This window comes from Symsagittifera roscoffensis, chromosome 3, assembly GCF_963678635.1.
Source record: "Symsagittifera roscoffensis chromosome 3, txSymRosc1.1, whole genome shotgun sequence".
NCBI classification, from domain to species: Eukaryota; Metazoa; Xenacoelomorpha; order Acoela; family Convolutidae; genus Symsagittifera; species Symsagittifera roscoffensis.
In genome coordinates, this window is record NC_087064.1 from 18,450,649 (window position 1) to 18,465,901 (window position 15,253).

At 34.6% G+C, this 15,253-nt stretch overlaps 1 protein-coding gene across 2 annotated transcripts; it reads right to left on the reverse strand.

Annotated features, from left to right (window-relative positions):
* Window positions 1-1,709: 1,709 nt before the first annotated feature.
* LOC134841355 (glycerophosphodiester phosphodiesterase 1-like) lies at window positions 1,710-15,232 on the reverse strand. Of its 2 annotated transcripts, XM_063857288.1 has the most exons (8): window positions 14,857-15,232; window positions 11,905-12,122; window positions 8,756-8,928; window positions 8,484-8,504; window positions 7,239-7,344; window positions 6,715-6,807; window positions 2,921-3,129; window positions 1,710-2,342 (listed from the first exon to the last, which is right to left on the reverse strand). In XM_063857288.1, the coding sequence occupies exons 1-8, from the start codon at window positions 14,861-14,863 to the stop codon at window positions 2,204-2,206; spliced, it is 966 nt and encodes a 321-aa protein (XP_063713358.1). In that variant the 5' UTR covers window positions 14,864-15,232; the 3' UTR covers window positions 1,710-2,203. The 2 variants fall into 2 exon arrangements, with proteins under 2 accessions (XP_063713358.1, XP_063713359.1); XM_063857289.1 differs by lacking the exon at window positions 8,484-8,504.
* Between the last annotated feature and the right edge of the window lie 21 nt (window positions 15,233-15,253).

The following is a 15,253-nucleotide window of genomic DNA, read 5'->3' on the forward strand; positions in this document are numbered from 1 at the left end:
TCCTGCTCAAGGCAGGACCAACCATAAGAGAGCGTGATGTCTTCCATTTCGAGGCAGCGGGTCCCACCAAGAAGAGGCGGATGACACTGGGACCCCTCCAACCGTGACTGAAGTGGGACTCGAACGCATGACCCTCGTGGTGAGAGACGTGTGCCTATCCCAATCGGCCACGGCTGCTCAAAGGCAATTCTCCTCTCTCAACGATCACGCAGAGGCGAAGCTGCGACTTCGCAAACACAAACGATAAAAAAAACAAAAATTATATCTAAAAAGGTCGAAACTCAAAAAATAACATGAAAAGTGATACTAATAAAAATATATGGGCTCATGTCCAGTCTCCCTTCTATTTTGTTTCTGAAACGACTTTTGACATTATTAACAGTGATAAAAACGCTAGAGCGTGAACAGTTAAAAGAAATTTTCTGACATGCAAATCGCCGTATGAACATTTCTTCAACAATTCTTTTTTGTAATTTTACGAGATGGATGATAAAATGGATAAGAGCCAAAATATGCTTTGTGCCTGACCTGAACCTCGACCTCGATGTTGAGAGTCACGCCTCCTAGCATCTGCGCAACAACAGCTTAATTATCGACACAGAGGCGAAGCGGAGCTTCGCATCAGTTCCAAAGACACAAAAAGAGCATTGCAAGCTAGCAGACAGGAAAAAAAAGAAAAGTCCAAAGAAATCGGAAAATTTTTCGAAGAAACTTGAACTAAAAAATTTCAGAATGAGTCCTGGAATGATGTTTTATTTGCGGGAAACACGTCCAGAAACGCATTTGACGGCGTTTAATGAAAATTCAGAAACATTTTTTAGCTAACAAACGAATTGTTGTCATGAAAAACTTTGAAATATAAATTCTATTCTGAGAGTTCTAACGTTTTGTCCGATCCGGAAAAAAACATACAAAGTCCTCAAATGACCCAAAATTAGGTTAGAAAACCGATAATTTATAAGCCGAAATTATTGAGGCACAAAAAATTAGAAAGGAAAGTTTACGAAGTCAAAGCTAGTACAATTACAAATTGCAGGAGTAAATGAAAGCATAAAAACAACTACAATAAAAACTTCATACAGCAAAAAATTCTAAGACTTGGCAAATAAGACGACAAAACATAAGCAGACAAATAATAAGCCGTCAATTTTTTTGAAACGGAATATTTTCCGTTTGAAAAAAAAATAGGTCCTGGTCAGATTCGAACCCAGGACCTTTGCTGTCCCAGGCGTTTTCGTAACCTCCAGACTAAATGTGACGGAGACGCTTACAAATTTGAATTCATTATGAACCAGGAGACAAAGTGATTTTGTTAACCAAGTTGTTAACCCGAAAAAGTCCATGTCCCGATTTGAGAACGCTTGCTAATCGCAACCGTTAAAATACTAACACCAATAAAACAGATACAAATATATAATGCTAGGCAGAAAAAGTTATCCAGGTATATTGCTATTGCAAAAGGGCCACCAAATAAATCAAAACTTTCATCTGCGACTTGGGTTGGATAAAAAGTTAATTAGATAGCTTGAGATGTTAAAATAACGCATGGACGCTTCTGAAACTTAACATAAAAATCTGCAAATTTAGTCGGAGACAGAAGAGGCATCAAAATACAATATAGGCTCCACTCGATTAGAAACGAAGCAAACCTATCACCAATTTTGCTTGCTTTACTTTTCTTGAAGACTCCAAAGTAAAAAAAAGGCATTTTAAAATTGAATTCAAATTTAAGTCTAACTTCAAGTAACTAGCAGTTCGCCAAGGAGGCTAAACTATTATGTATCTATGAACAGATTCTCAATATACAAAGTATAGTACACAAAGCTGTGAAAGCTAAGAGGAATCGCGTACCACGTGTAATTTGTGCAGTGCATCTATATCAAGAGAGGATTAAGGGAGGGGAAGGTCTTAGTTGGGTATGAGTACAGCACATAAAAATCAATTTAATCGATTTCAATCAATCAAAACATGGCGTAACTTAGCTCGTTAAGAAATATAAATCCACCCCTGTTAAACAACAGTAATTTATAGCATTATTAAAAATTATTTTTCTGAAGCTTCATTTCATGAACATTTTCCCCATTTGCTGTTTGTCAAATTCGACAAAAAAGTACCATCTTAATTTTCCACTCTTTTTTCTCTCTTGCTTCTTTCTGCATCTTGATGTTTATTCAAGTAAATGAATAAGTTTTTTGAGAGTGCTCTAGTTGGTGCGTATGGAGTGGCTATCAGTGATGACTGATAGTCGCTTGTGTTTGATGAACTCGAACTTCTTCTGGTCATCGTTCACAGTCCACACCACCACCTCCTTGCGCCACTGATCCGCCCATCTCAGAAATCCACTAGAAAATCAAATGAAAACAATTAATAGACGGTGGTGTAAAAAGAAGCCGCCCAAGAATAAACAAGCAGAAAGTTCGTAATTGTTATATAATAACTATGTAACGATTAGATTGCAGTTACAACAGTCATGCACATTTCTTTCAAATGACTTAACTTTTCGTCTGGGTTATATACTCAGCGCATTTTTAGTCCGTTCATACTTCGGCGGCCCATTTATTTACACTCTTAATAGACGCTATTATACATAAAAACCATCTAAGAGGGTCTCCCGTTTAAACGAGATTCTTTACCGAAAGGAAAGTAGAACTAAACACGTCGGAAATTTTTAAAAATGGAAATTTTTTGTACCATTTGAAGAGAAACACGGTCTCTTTTCGGTTATATTTCCGTTATAGAAATTTTCAGTAAAAGCGACGAATCTAATTCACCATAAAAGTTATATTCGTTTAAGCCAGCGACAAATTTATACGTAAAGTGGGCGTGGCCGAGAGGACCCGATAAGCGATTACACTAGAAGACAATAAATGTCCTAACTTGCTAGTGAATATCATAAAACGAAAAATTGATTTCTACTGACTCGCTAATGAGACGATGGTCGACTGAGACTACGTCGTGGTCAAGACAGAGAGGGTTGACGTAGTAGAATAGTATATAGAGACAAATCTGTACCACAGTCCACGGAAGTAGCCACAGCAAGAAGGAAAGGCTTGAACAACCCTCGAGAGCATGACATGAGAACTTCGAGTATATAGGCACTACGGCTATATTAGGGTCTATTCTCTTTACCTAAATAGCAAATGAAGTCCTACTGCTCACGGGAACGGACCATATATTTGGAAACTAGGCAATAACTACTGTAAAAACAATCGAAAATGACCCTAGTCGCTCATTCAAAAAAAATCACAAGCAATTCATTTTGGGAACTGAAAGGTAATATTCTTTCAAACAAACAAGAAAAAACTCTTATTGCATCAACCTACTTTGAATGAACGATAGCAAAATTGTATTCCGTTTTCTTTTGAATCAAATTTTTAGTATAACTTTCCTCGTAAAGCAAGAAATTGGACGAATGAAATGAATCAATCTCACCATAGCCATTTCGAATAGCAGGTTTCTAATCAGATGGTTGGAATTCATTTAAAACTTACTAGCGTATACCGCACATTCGAATTTTCAACGACTCAAAAAAACTATTCTTTGACAGCACCCAATTACAGGGTTCGTAAGTAAAAATTTAAAATGAACTAATAAACGTTACATCTGGGGACACTGAAAGCAATTGAGCAGTCGCATTTGGACGCAAGATTTGCAACTCCTGAGAGTACTCTTACAGTACCCAACTACAACGCTGGGAAATTCAAATTTTGAGAAACTTCACCTTAAATTTTGTAAGAGAAAAACCAGAAAAATTCACATCTCGATACTACCAAAATTTGAGCAATCTTTTTTGATGGCAATATTCGCAATCTTTGAAAGTACACAACTACAGGGTTGGGAATTTCACTTAAACAAATAATTTGGTAATTTGAATTTTCTGAAAATTTCCAAAAAATCACAAAAATCGTCGTTTCTCTTAAACAAAAATGATTTGGGCATTCTTAATTGGAGGCCGAATTTGCAACCTCTGAGAATATTCTGACAGCCCCCCAACTACAGGTTAGGAATTTCAAACTTTCAAAAAAAATTAATTTAAATTTCATGAAAAGTTTTTTTTTTGAAAAAAATCACAAAAAACGTCATATCTGGAAAACTGCAAGATTTTGAGCAGTCCTGTTTGGAGGCGAAATTCGCAGTCCTATTGGGAGGCAAAATTCGCAACTCTTGAGAGTACCACGACAGAGATGAGAATTTCAAATTTTGTGAAATTTTTTTATATCTTAAGTTTTCTGAGTCAACGTCAAAAACAACGTCATATCTCGAAAACTACAAGGATTTGAGCAGCCATAATCAAAGGCAAGATTCGCAACCCCTGAGAGTACGTTCACAAAATCCAACAACAGGATTGAGATCTTCAACTTTTCGGAATTTTTTCAAAGTTTTTGAAAAAATTTTTGAAAAAAATTATAAAAAACGTCATATCTCGAAAACTACACGGATTTTTGAGAAGTGAGAATTTGAGGCAAGATTCGCAACCCCTCAGAGTACCCTGGCGATTGCGAAACAAGCTAAAATAATACGTTGAAAAAAGCTTAAACGTGGCGAGATAGTAAGCCCGCATTTCAATATATAATAGATAGATAGTTAATAGATGAAAGATAAAAAATTAGGCGACGGGTAGACAGACATAATCAAATTAATTAAAAAGGCAGCTATACAGACAGACAGACAGACTTAATTTGGCCTCGAAAAAAATACTGACAAATTAATGACCTTGCGAAAAACTAACTGAAAAATTTTCTTAAGCATTGCAATATATGCCATAGCTTAAACATGAAAAAATTCTTTCGTTAAACATGCAAAATTATTATTCTTAAACATGGGAGATAGCTGTCACTCGCATTTAAACATAGTATAGATTTGGAATTTTTGACATAACTCAAGTCAGTTTTTCTAACTCAGTTATCACTTTTTTGATAGGGTCCGAAAATGGCAAGTTTTAGCCCATTAAAACTTCTTATATTTGCCAAAGCAATTGTCCTACTTCGGAACAAGACTTTTTCTCTTTGAAAAATGTTCAGTTTAATTTTCAAGAAATTGATTTCAACCCTCGTAACGTTTATCAAAGTTTCTAACTATTATACATATATACGCAAGCATAAAATTGTTAGAAACCTAGATAGCATTGAAAAGAACAATTTGATTTAATGTTTTACTTGTAAAGATATCAAATCAATTTGTTTTTTTTTCAATGTAATCTAGGTTTCTAACAATGCTATGCTTCCGTGTATATTTATAATTGTTAGAAACTTTCATAAACGTTACGAGGGTTGAAATTAATTTCTTGAAAATTAAACAGAACATTGTTCAAAGAGAAAAAGTCTTGTTCCGAAGTAGGACAATTGCTTTGGCAAATATAAGAAGTTTTAATGGGCTAAAACTTGCCATTTTCGGACCCTATCAGAAAAGTGATAACTGAGTTAGAAAAACTGACTGGAGTTATGTCAAAAATTCCAAATTAGGTTAAAATGAATTTCACCCATCTGATTAGAAACCTGCCATTCGAAATGACTTTCTCGTCTATGGTGAGATTGATTCATTTCATTTGTCCAATTTCTTGCTTTACGAAAAAAATTTTACAAAAAATATACTTCATTCAGGTCATACATATATATAGGGGCGGATCTAGGTTTTTCGAGTGGGGGTGGATTTTCTAAAATTTTTCGGAAAATTTGTCAACTTTTTTTAGGTCGACCAAATTGATTTTGCAAGCTTCCCCAAAGCACTAAAAAGACCCTTTTTATGGCAAAGATTTTGCGTAGCAGGCGAATTTTGGAAGAACAAGCCAAAAAAGACAAAAATTGGAGGCGCCTTCAGAACATTTTTAGCGTCTGTCACCAAGAATATATACGAAGTCAAGTTTAGTAAAAGTAAAAACAGCAGAGAAACAGTTAAATCAAAACATCAAAAGCAACTATAATAAGAAAAAAATATTTAAAAAATTCTACAATATGGCAACTAGGCCAACAAAACAAGCAGACAATAATAAGCCGACAATTTTTTTTTGAACCGGACTATTTCCCCTTTGAAATAAAAACAGGTCCGGTCAGTTTCAAGCCCAGGACCTCTGTCTTCCCAGACGCATTCGTTGCCTCCAGACTAAATGTGCCGGAGACGCTTATAAATTTGAATTTAATAGGCACTAAGATACCAATTGGTTCAAGTGATTTCGTTAAACAAGTTGTTAACCCGAAAAAAGTCCATATTCCGGTTTGATAACTCTTGCTAAGCGCAAGCGTAAAAAGGAGAAGGAAAATAAAATATCGCAGATCATGAACTTCACGTCTACGACTTTCGAAAACTTCCATTCTCACACAATTCTCAACTTTCGGAGAGAAAAATATATCACGTTTAGGCGCTTTGAATTTCAAATAACTTTCATGGTGGAACTTTTTGTTATATGACTTATTCGTTCAGACAAAACTGGATCAACAGGTAAACTTTATTCTGCTGTTCAAGGCTCGATATTAAGTTGACAATAGATATGATATGTCTCACGACTATCCCTTCAATCATTCATGTTATACAGTGAGGAATATATTTAATACATTTAAAACATTACATGCTATTTAGGAGAGATCAATTCTTTTAATTTCTTTTTTTACACTATAATTTTTTCCTCCTATTTTAGAGATCGCTCACTTTATTTAACTATTTCATGCCGAAGAAATCGGACTTAATCGCTTATAGCAAAGAATTACATGAAACACTAACTTTATATAGAAAGCGGAAGTCGAAAGCACAGATGACAGAACGACTGTAGAGCTGTGGGTATCGTTTGAACTGGTCGAGCAGTTGCTTCAAAGTCTATTGAAATCACAACAGTTATAATGAACCAATATTCAGTTCAAATTTAAACAAGATAGGGTAATAAGTTCTGTGGTCTAGAGACTTAAAATTACAACCAACAATCAAGAGAGACCATAACTAGATGTCTGATAACCATTCAAAAAACAGTGCCAGTTAGCGGTAAACAGTGATTAGCTAGAAAAAAAACATCCAATAATTCGCTAATGCTGCAAATACCAGTAAAGGCATTTATTGGGATGTTTGGCCCGATACGTATTTTGTGCCAATACTATACATGATTACTAATGAATTTTTTAAGATCAATCGCACATCTTCTCTTAACGACATTCAATATATCCTTGGAAAATCAGTTTTGCTATTCGGTTGCATTCCCAAATAAAATATTCGTTGAATGATTGTTTGTTATTCATTTGATCGGTATCGAGCACCTGCTGATGAGTGTCTTTGATGTCGAAGAAGACGAATAGGTCATGGCTGATGGCCACGTCTACTGCATCCGCCAGCACAGGCACAGTCTCCGAATTGGGCCAGTCTCTTAACAACAAAAACAAATAAAACAAGGGTAGCCGGTTACTGTGCAAGTAGCACAGAAAGTTCCTACCTTAGTCTTGAAACATACAAAGAGTTTTTTTTTATATAATCGACAGTCAGTCCAATAGGCCAATTTGAAATTAGTTTTTGCAGAAAAATAACTGGAAAAACAAAGAAATTTTTTTTGAATTTTTGATTCCCAAAATGACACTAAAAACCCAAAAACTAACTTTACTCGAGTAACACGAAGTTTTCAGGGATTACTTTTATCTTAAATAAGCTATTTAACTTCACGCTCCTCTTATTAGCTTGAAGTTAGACCAAACATCAAAAATTTCAAAACGGTTTTTCTCGACACATTCTGATGATTATTTGTGGTACCTGATTTTTCGTGGAAAACAAAAACAAAAAACTAAAACACACCCGAATACAAAGTTCCTGCACATTTTTCAATGGTCGGAACAAAAAAGAAAAAACTCAAACACAACCGAATACAAAATTTCTCCACATTTTTCAAATGGTCGGAACAAAAAAAAACTAAAATAAAACCGAATACAAAATTCCTTCACATTTTTCAAATGGTCGGAACAAAAAAGAAAAAAGATAAAACACAACCGAATGCAAAGTTCAAATGATCGGAACAACAAAACACTCACAGCCCTTGCGATGACGATAGCTACTAAATTTCATGACTGTGCTGGTCTTCTGTACAATTCACAGTTAGACAGTTAAATCTTAATGTCAGTTGATAAATGTTCCAGATGAAGCTTGACCGAAATACGGACATATTTATGAAACAAGGAGCTGATACAACTTAGGGCTAGTTGTCAAGCAGAAGCCTGAACTTCAACAACCGTTTCCAAAACACATCCAAATCTGTTGATCAACCTTAAACCAATTTTACAAGCGCAGCTTTTCTCTAGAACGAAATGTTGTCGTATACTCGTTTTTTGAGTAATCATGAAATCAAACGACCCACTGCCTAATAGGGTTAACATTAAATTCCAAATTAGAAGAAAAACATCAATCAGCATGCTAGATCAACATTAAATTCAACACATGAATTAGTGGAATTATAATGTAATATTAGCCAGTCATTCATACCATGCAATACACACACATACAACACCTAGTGCACTTACCTTTTCGCATACACCGCAGTCCTATTAAAGTTCAAAGTTTTCGAATAAATATCATTTCATTCAAATAGCAAGCATTACTTCGACAACCCAAATTTTTTTTAAAATTACGTTCAATTCAGAAACGTGTCATGGCTGAATTTCTAATACTTGAGAAGCTCGGAAAATTTTTAACTCAGACCTTTTACTTTTTACTCCTATTAAAACTATTACATTTCCGAAAAATCTCACAAACATTTTAGATCCGTGCCTGAGTAGCTTGAAACTGTACTGACCCGTCGAACTTTGCAGCTGCGTTGAGTTGTGAGATCTGCTGGAGGGTAAAGTCGCGTACGTTGCCAGTGCCGTCAGTAGTTCTGTCCACCGTGTCATCATGAAACAACACTGCCACTTTGTCACTCGTCAACTGAATGTCAATTTCTACCCCATCAAATCCATTGGAGGCCGCCTACAAAACACAGTATAAAAAATTTCTACAGCGACTTTCTGCAACGGTTAACATAGTTTTTAAGTTCCCCAGAATAATTGTCGAAATGAAAAAAGCACAACTAGTTCCTGCACAGAATATTCCAGCGAAAAAAAACAGCGTTGAACTCTCTGATCTAGCTGCAAAACTTATCCATATTAAAAGAAGCATTGAAACAGGAGACACTAAATGGGCAATTAGGTCATGGGAAAAGTACATAAAAAGTTCTGGGCATCATTGCGAATGATTAGACTCAACAGAATAACAAAATTGTTTAAAAATGAACACCAAGATGAAATAGTACTTCGCTTTCGCACACACAAACAAATTACACGAAAAACTTGAAGCGTCTAAAAATGAAAAAGCGTTTTTCCCCTTTTTTGGATTTTCACAAGTTTTCCCAATTCAATCCGGCATTTAGTTAGAGGCCTAATTGAGTGTGTAATTTTAAGCTTCCGAGTTTTAAAAAATAAGTTCTGATTCAGTCGGCTATTAATTAGCCAATTTAAACTCAATTTTGAGCAATAAAATACCGTTCCAATTGAAATATGGCAAAAGTTTGATCCAAATAATGACATAAGTTAATTCAATTCTAACTTTGACAAAATCATTCAATTAACTATTAGACTTACACCTGAACATGACAAAGAAGCGAAGCCGAACTTCAGACCAGCAAAAAAGTTGCAAAAGGCGGTTACGAAATAATGTCCAGCCAACAGCGCCAGACCACCTTACTCTATTCAAACACCAGCCACCAACAAAGCGGATACAACAAATGCTATCAAATTATATGCTGCAAAAGTCACTAACTCGTTGAGCACTAATTAAAGCTAGTTAAATTGCAAAAAAGTCACGGAATATAGGCGTTTTCTTGCATAAGAAATAATGAAATTATTTTAACCAATTTACATAAGAATGAACATATTCTAACTATCTCATGGTCATCATTTTAAAAAGTCAAAAATAAGACAAACTAGAACTATGTGAAACAGCTGAGACATCATTTTAGAAGAAGAAGAAGAAGAATTTATTTCTCCATATAGTTGATAATACAAGCATCAATTTATTTAAATTATTAAATCAACAAAATGGAGGGGATAGACAAAAGGCGCAGTATGTGCCTACTTGACGTCTACCCGTTGAACAAATTATGATTGCAACTAAGTAATAAAGATAAATTTACATTCGAATAAATATAGGATTGTGGGGAAAAATTTATTTTTCCCCTAAAATTAAGCCCTCATTAAGGAATAGTTATTACATCTAGTCCTGTCATTTCGGCCAATTCTCTTTCTATCTGACGAACTAAGAGTATGAGAATTAATATGAAAAAAAACGAATAACTTATTGAAAAACGCTGCTAATCTCAAAAAAATTAATTGCGTGCAATTCCATGCACATTAATCGACCAATCAAATAATTAAATAAATGAGAAAAATGTTTTTTCTTGATTAAAATTTTTTTATTAAAACTTATTTATAAAATTTTAGAACAAAAAGTCAAATTCTGCAAAAAAAATCTTGTTACTCAATTATCTCAACCAATGAGGCTCAACAAATGGAATTCAGAAAATTAGAGGAAAGCTGAAACTTCTTGATGAGTACGAGCTATGGGATCTAAGCGAAAAAAAAACAGACCGGCAATAGTTCGAAAAAGCAGAAAAATTCAAGCTTGCAAAAAAAAGCAGGTCCTGACCGCATTAGAACCACAAGTTTTGTCGTCTCAAGCAGCTGTGTTATCTCTACAGCAGATGCGCTGGAGGGTTGATTAATTGATTTTATAACAAATTTTATTTGAACGAATTCTGAGGAACAAATCGGAAACAAAAAAAATCATGGAAAATTTTAGTGTAATTGTTATAGAAATGAATTACTTAAAACATCAGAAGGATTCGGGCTACATGAAAATCATTTATTTCTTGCTCAAAGCCAATGGATTAAAAAAATTTAAAAAATCGAGATTCTTACAAGTACTCAAAAACTTTGCACACACAGCCAGAAACAACCACACTCCTAAATTTCGTAAGACACTCACCGCAGACCTTCGTAGAGAAAACGGTCAAGTCAAAATTGCTTCAAAAAATATGAAAATGTCTATAGAAACGTTAAGGAACAAAACAATACCCTATGCCCACAACTTGAATCGCTTTCAAACGAAACTGCTCTACCCTAAAATTTTTCAAATTAATAAGAACAAAAACTAGTTACAGGCACTTTTAGAACAAAAATGAAGTCAGAATCCATCCATCCGGAAAAACTGAAAACTTAATATACAAAAACTGAGGATAATTTAAGAAATTCAAACTAAAAATTTCAAAAAAAAAATCAAGTTTAACAGGAAAGTTTGACGCGTATAAAAACAGGATTTGATGAACTATATTTAAACACTTAAAAATTGAAATATATATATATATAACATACTAAAAATAAGCAATATACCAAAAACAATACAGAATAAAGAAGCCGGCAAGTGGGACGAAATCAATAAATCAATATATGAGACAAATTCAGCTATATAAACAGTATCACTTCTGTAGCTGTAGACCAGCTGATGAATACAGATGTTAAACGTGCAACTTTGCTAAAAATCGTAACTTAAAATTGAAGACACTGTGAACAAAGTTCCTTTCAGGAAAAAAATCAAATACCCGGTTCCATCATCTTTGCTTCTGGCGAAGGTAAATATGAGTACAAGAAATGAAAGAAATGAAGTCTGCTTATATTAAAAATAATAAAAATACAAGTCCTAATCTAAGCATGAGATCATCATCCCACCAAATCTATTGAATCACTGAAAGGCGGTGACACGGATTTGCGTACACAAAAAACTACTTCAATGCTCAGCACTTTGAGGTTTGGCAGCGCTAACACATGAGTCCTGTAGTGCTGCACATCAGGGTATTTGGAAAGTAAACAAAATTCTGGGGATGAGATGTTTTTCCATCTGATTATTTTTTACCTTATGAATGGCTCCTATCGTGTTTTCGGGTCCATCTAAAGCCGCTCCCTTGTGCGCAATCATTTCACACTTCTTTCCTTTAGAGTTAAACAACATGGAAGACTTGGAACTGCTGCGTCGTTTGCAACTCCTCTTGCGCACCTGGTGTGAGACTGCCAGAGTTATTGCTGGTAAGGCGAGCACAACTGCCCCAGCTATTATGTGGAAAAACTCTAGTTCTAAAACAACATAAATCAGCAAAAGATGATGAAATGAAAACATTGCAAAACAAAAAAATCCAAGCTTAGGAACGAATTGGTGCAATTGTGAGCGTAACAAAAAATATTCTTCTTCTCAGGAAACTTCACCGCTTAATTGTTTTTTCATATTTGTTTTTAAACTTATTTAAAAAAGAAGGAAAATGCAAATTGATGATGCCAAAAGAATCCAGACTATTGATACCCCTTCTAATCTTCTATTCAGTTTGAAGACCAAACGCAAATAACCAGGCCAGAAAACAGAAGCTTTACCAGATAAGTCTCTGCGCCAAATTGGACATTGATTCTATCGATACAAAGAAAATATTTGAAGATACTATCGCTAAATCAAGTGAAAACCTGATTCCACAATTAATCACAGAAGAAAGGCAGTGCCATAACGTAAATAATTGAAGAAGCTGCTGCCCAAATTAAGTCCTAAGTTGTGTCGGAAATTAAACGATCCAAAATTCGATTTTTCGAGAATTATACCTTTTTTTTTAATTTGAGCGCAGCCACATGCAGGTGACAGTCACACAATCCGATTTTTTTTGATTGAAACCAGAAACTCAGATTTGTGAGGGTAGTTTTCGAGAGAAATCAAACTTCTTCAACAAAAAAAACAACAAAATTTTGACTTTTCCGAGGACCATTACTCTTGGTCAATGAAAACAATTTGACAAAACCTCTCACGTAGCGGAGCTTGCCACCACCCATCCTATCCAGTAAAACCAACATCTCAGATTTGGGATTGTGGTTTTTGAGAAAACGAAAGAAAAATCCAAAAATAAGGGTCAAAAATTCTCCCAGACTTTTTCGAAGGCTGTAGATAATAATGGTGTAACAATATAGAATCTAGGCACACAAATGATTACGCGGCCTTCTCAATGATACCCGTTTTCTTGAAAATCGGTATGTAGTATTTTGAAGAAAAAAAATTTGCAAAAAGTGAAAACAATTTCCAAAGCGACTCAAAAACATAAGAAATACAAAAAACTCGATTCGTTACATTTACAATACATCTCTTTTCATCAAACACGAACTGTAGGAAAAGCTCTGAGCAAGACATTTGAATTCCAAATTAGCAACGGATCAAAACTTACGAAGCGGTTAATTTTCGAAACAAAGCGGTCAATCTTCGAGCATAACAAATTGAGCCGAAAAAAATATTGAACTCAAACCCAGACCTTAGGGTGCAAATCGACCGCGTTACCTCCAAGGCAAGCGGGAAGAAGCCTGAACGTTGTTAGGATTCAATAATAAAGCAAGTGCAAATTCTTGTAAGAAAAGTTGTTTACGGGTAAAAAACAGTCGAATGCCCGATTAAAGACAATTGCTCTTGCACGTGTAATCAATGGAAAGGACATTTATCGAATCCAAAGATTCTATCAAAGAGATGTTTGAATTTTAACCACAGTGTTTGAGGGTTACCGCAAGGATGAGACGGCATTGACCCATTTAAAAGTAGTCGAAAATTGTTTGAAGATTTGGAAGCACTAGTTCACTGCCAGATATAATTCAAACTATTTGATGAAGGTTACATAAAAAATAAGTCTGTTTCTCGTGAATGCAAAGAGCTGGAGTAATGATTTAACTGCTGGACAATTTTCTTGAAAGTACAAGTACTGAACCGGTACCACACGTTCTCTTTGAAAATATCAATATCTCTAAAAAGAATCTAGTCTCTGCAAAATATACGAGGCTAATAGAAATGAAAGGAGTCGATCTGGTGTTGAGAGAACGGACTCGAGTGATTAACTCATCTGCTACTTGCATTGATCATTTTGCCATTAAAAACGTAAATCCATCTCAAGCAGATGTATTACAACATCAAAGTTTCAGTGAAAATTATCCAGTCGCAATTCAGTTTAGTTTCATTGCCATCGCGATTAAGTTTCTAGCCCTATATCTTGGCTTTGAATGAATTCAAACAAAAGTTGTTTTTTTTTTACCATGAGCACTCATTTAGTAATTTTGTGCTACAAGTTAACGTAAATACTGGATTCAAAAATTTTAGAGAAATGATTTCTGAAGCTATTGACCGTAAGGCCTCTAAAAAGCCAAGAAGTTTCCTATTTGGTTCACAAATAGCATAAAAGAGCTCAGAACAAAAAGGAATTACTTCCATGAAATGAGTTTATAACAAGGCTAATCAAGAATATGTACGTTTAGCAATATGAAAGTTAGAGTAGAAAAAGAAACTTAAGGTACTAAAAAAGAAAACCATTTCAAAAAATTGTAAATTTGGACTCAAGGCCTATATACAAATTACTTGGGGACCTCATCCAAAACTGAAATAGAGCAATTCAATGCATTTTTTACGATAATAGCTTCTGGTTCGACACCTAAGCTGACAACTTGTAGTCCAATTTTCCCACCCGAAAATAAATTCTATTTTTTCTAACCGAAGTCACACCATTGGAGATGAGCAGCTGTATTGAAAACTTACCATCCAAAAAAAAATCAACCATTCGGTACAAGAGCTACCATGATCTTTAAAATCCTGAATTTAAATTTCTAACTAGTTGAAAATTTTCTAACTTGTTCACAATTTTCGTGATAATTATCTTCTTAATAATAATGAATAAGTTAGTTTCGTACATTCCTAACAGATTATAGTCTAGAGGTACATTCCTTCTTTGATTACATTACAAAAAAAATCTAGCCAGGACACACCCACATTTACACTTGACCGAGAAACAAAACGCCATCTAACCTATCATGATGTTGTTGATGATTGCACTATCAGCTGTGCTTAGAGTCGTCTTGCTCGTCAAATGACACCTTCTCTTCTTGTCTATTGGAAACTCATTAAAATTAGTGACCAGCACTTTCTTGGTTACGATAATTAAAATTTATTTAAAATTTCTACGAATAATTTATAAAATCATAGTTTCTATCTGAAAAGGAATCGTATTTATAAGCCTACTGGCTGTAAAAGCTCAAAATTATTTTCGCGAAGAATGACTTCAAAATTTTAACAAGCAAAAACAAGCTACCATTACATTTAGCCGTTATGCAGTTAAACCATGAAGAATATGATAATGTTCAGTGGTCTAATTATATCTATGCTCGAAAAAGTAGCTCACAGAAACTTTTTTTATTTCATTTAT

Excerpts from the sequence above, each read along its gene's own strand:
- LOC134841355 (XM_063857288.1), bottom strand. Across the intron at positions 7,345-8,483 it reads ACTGCGGTGTATGCGAAAAG|AGACTGGCCCAATTCGGAGA; the intron begins GTAAGTGCACTA and ends TTTGTTGTTAAG. Across the intron at positions 2,343-2,920 it reads GACCATCGTCTCATTAGCGA|TGGATTTCTGAGATGGGCGG; the intron begins GTCAGTAGAAAT and ends TTGATTTTCTAG.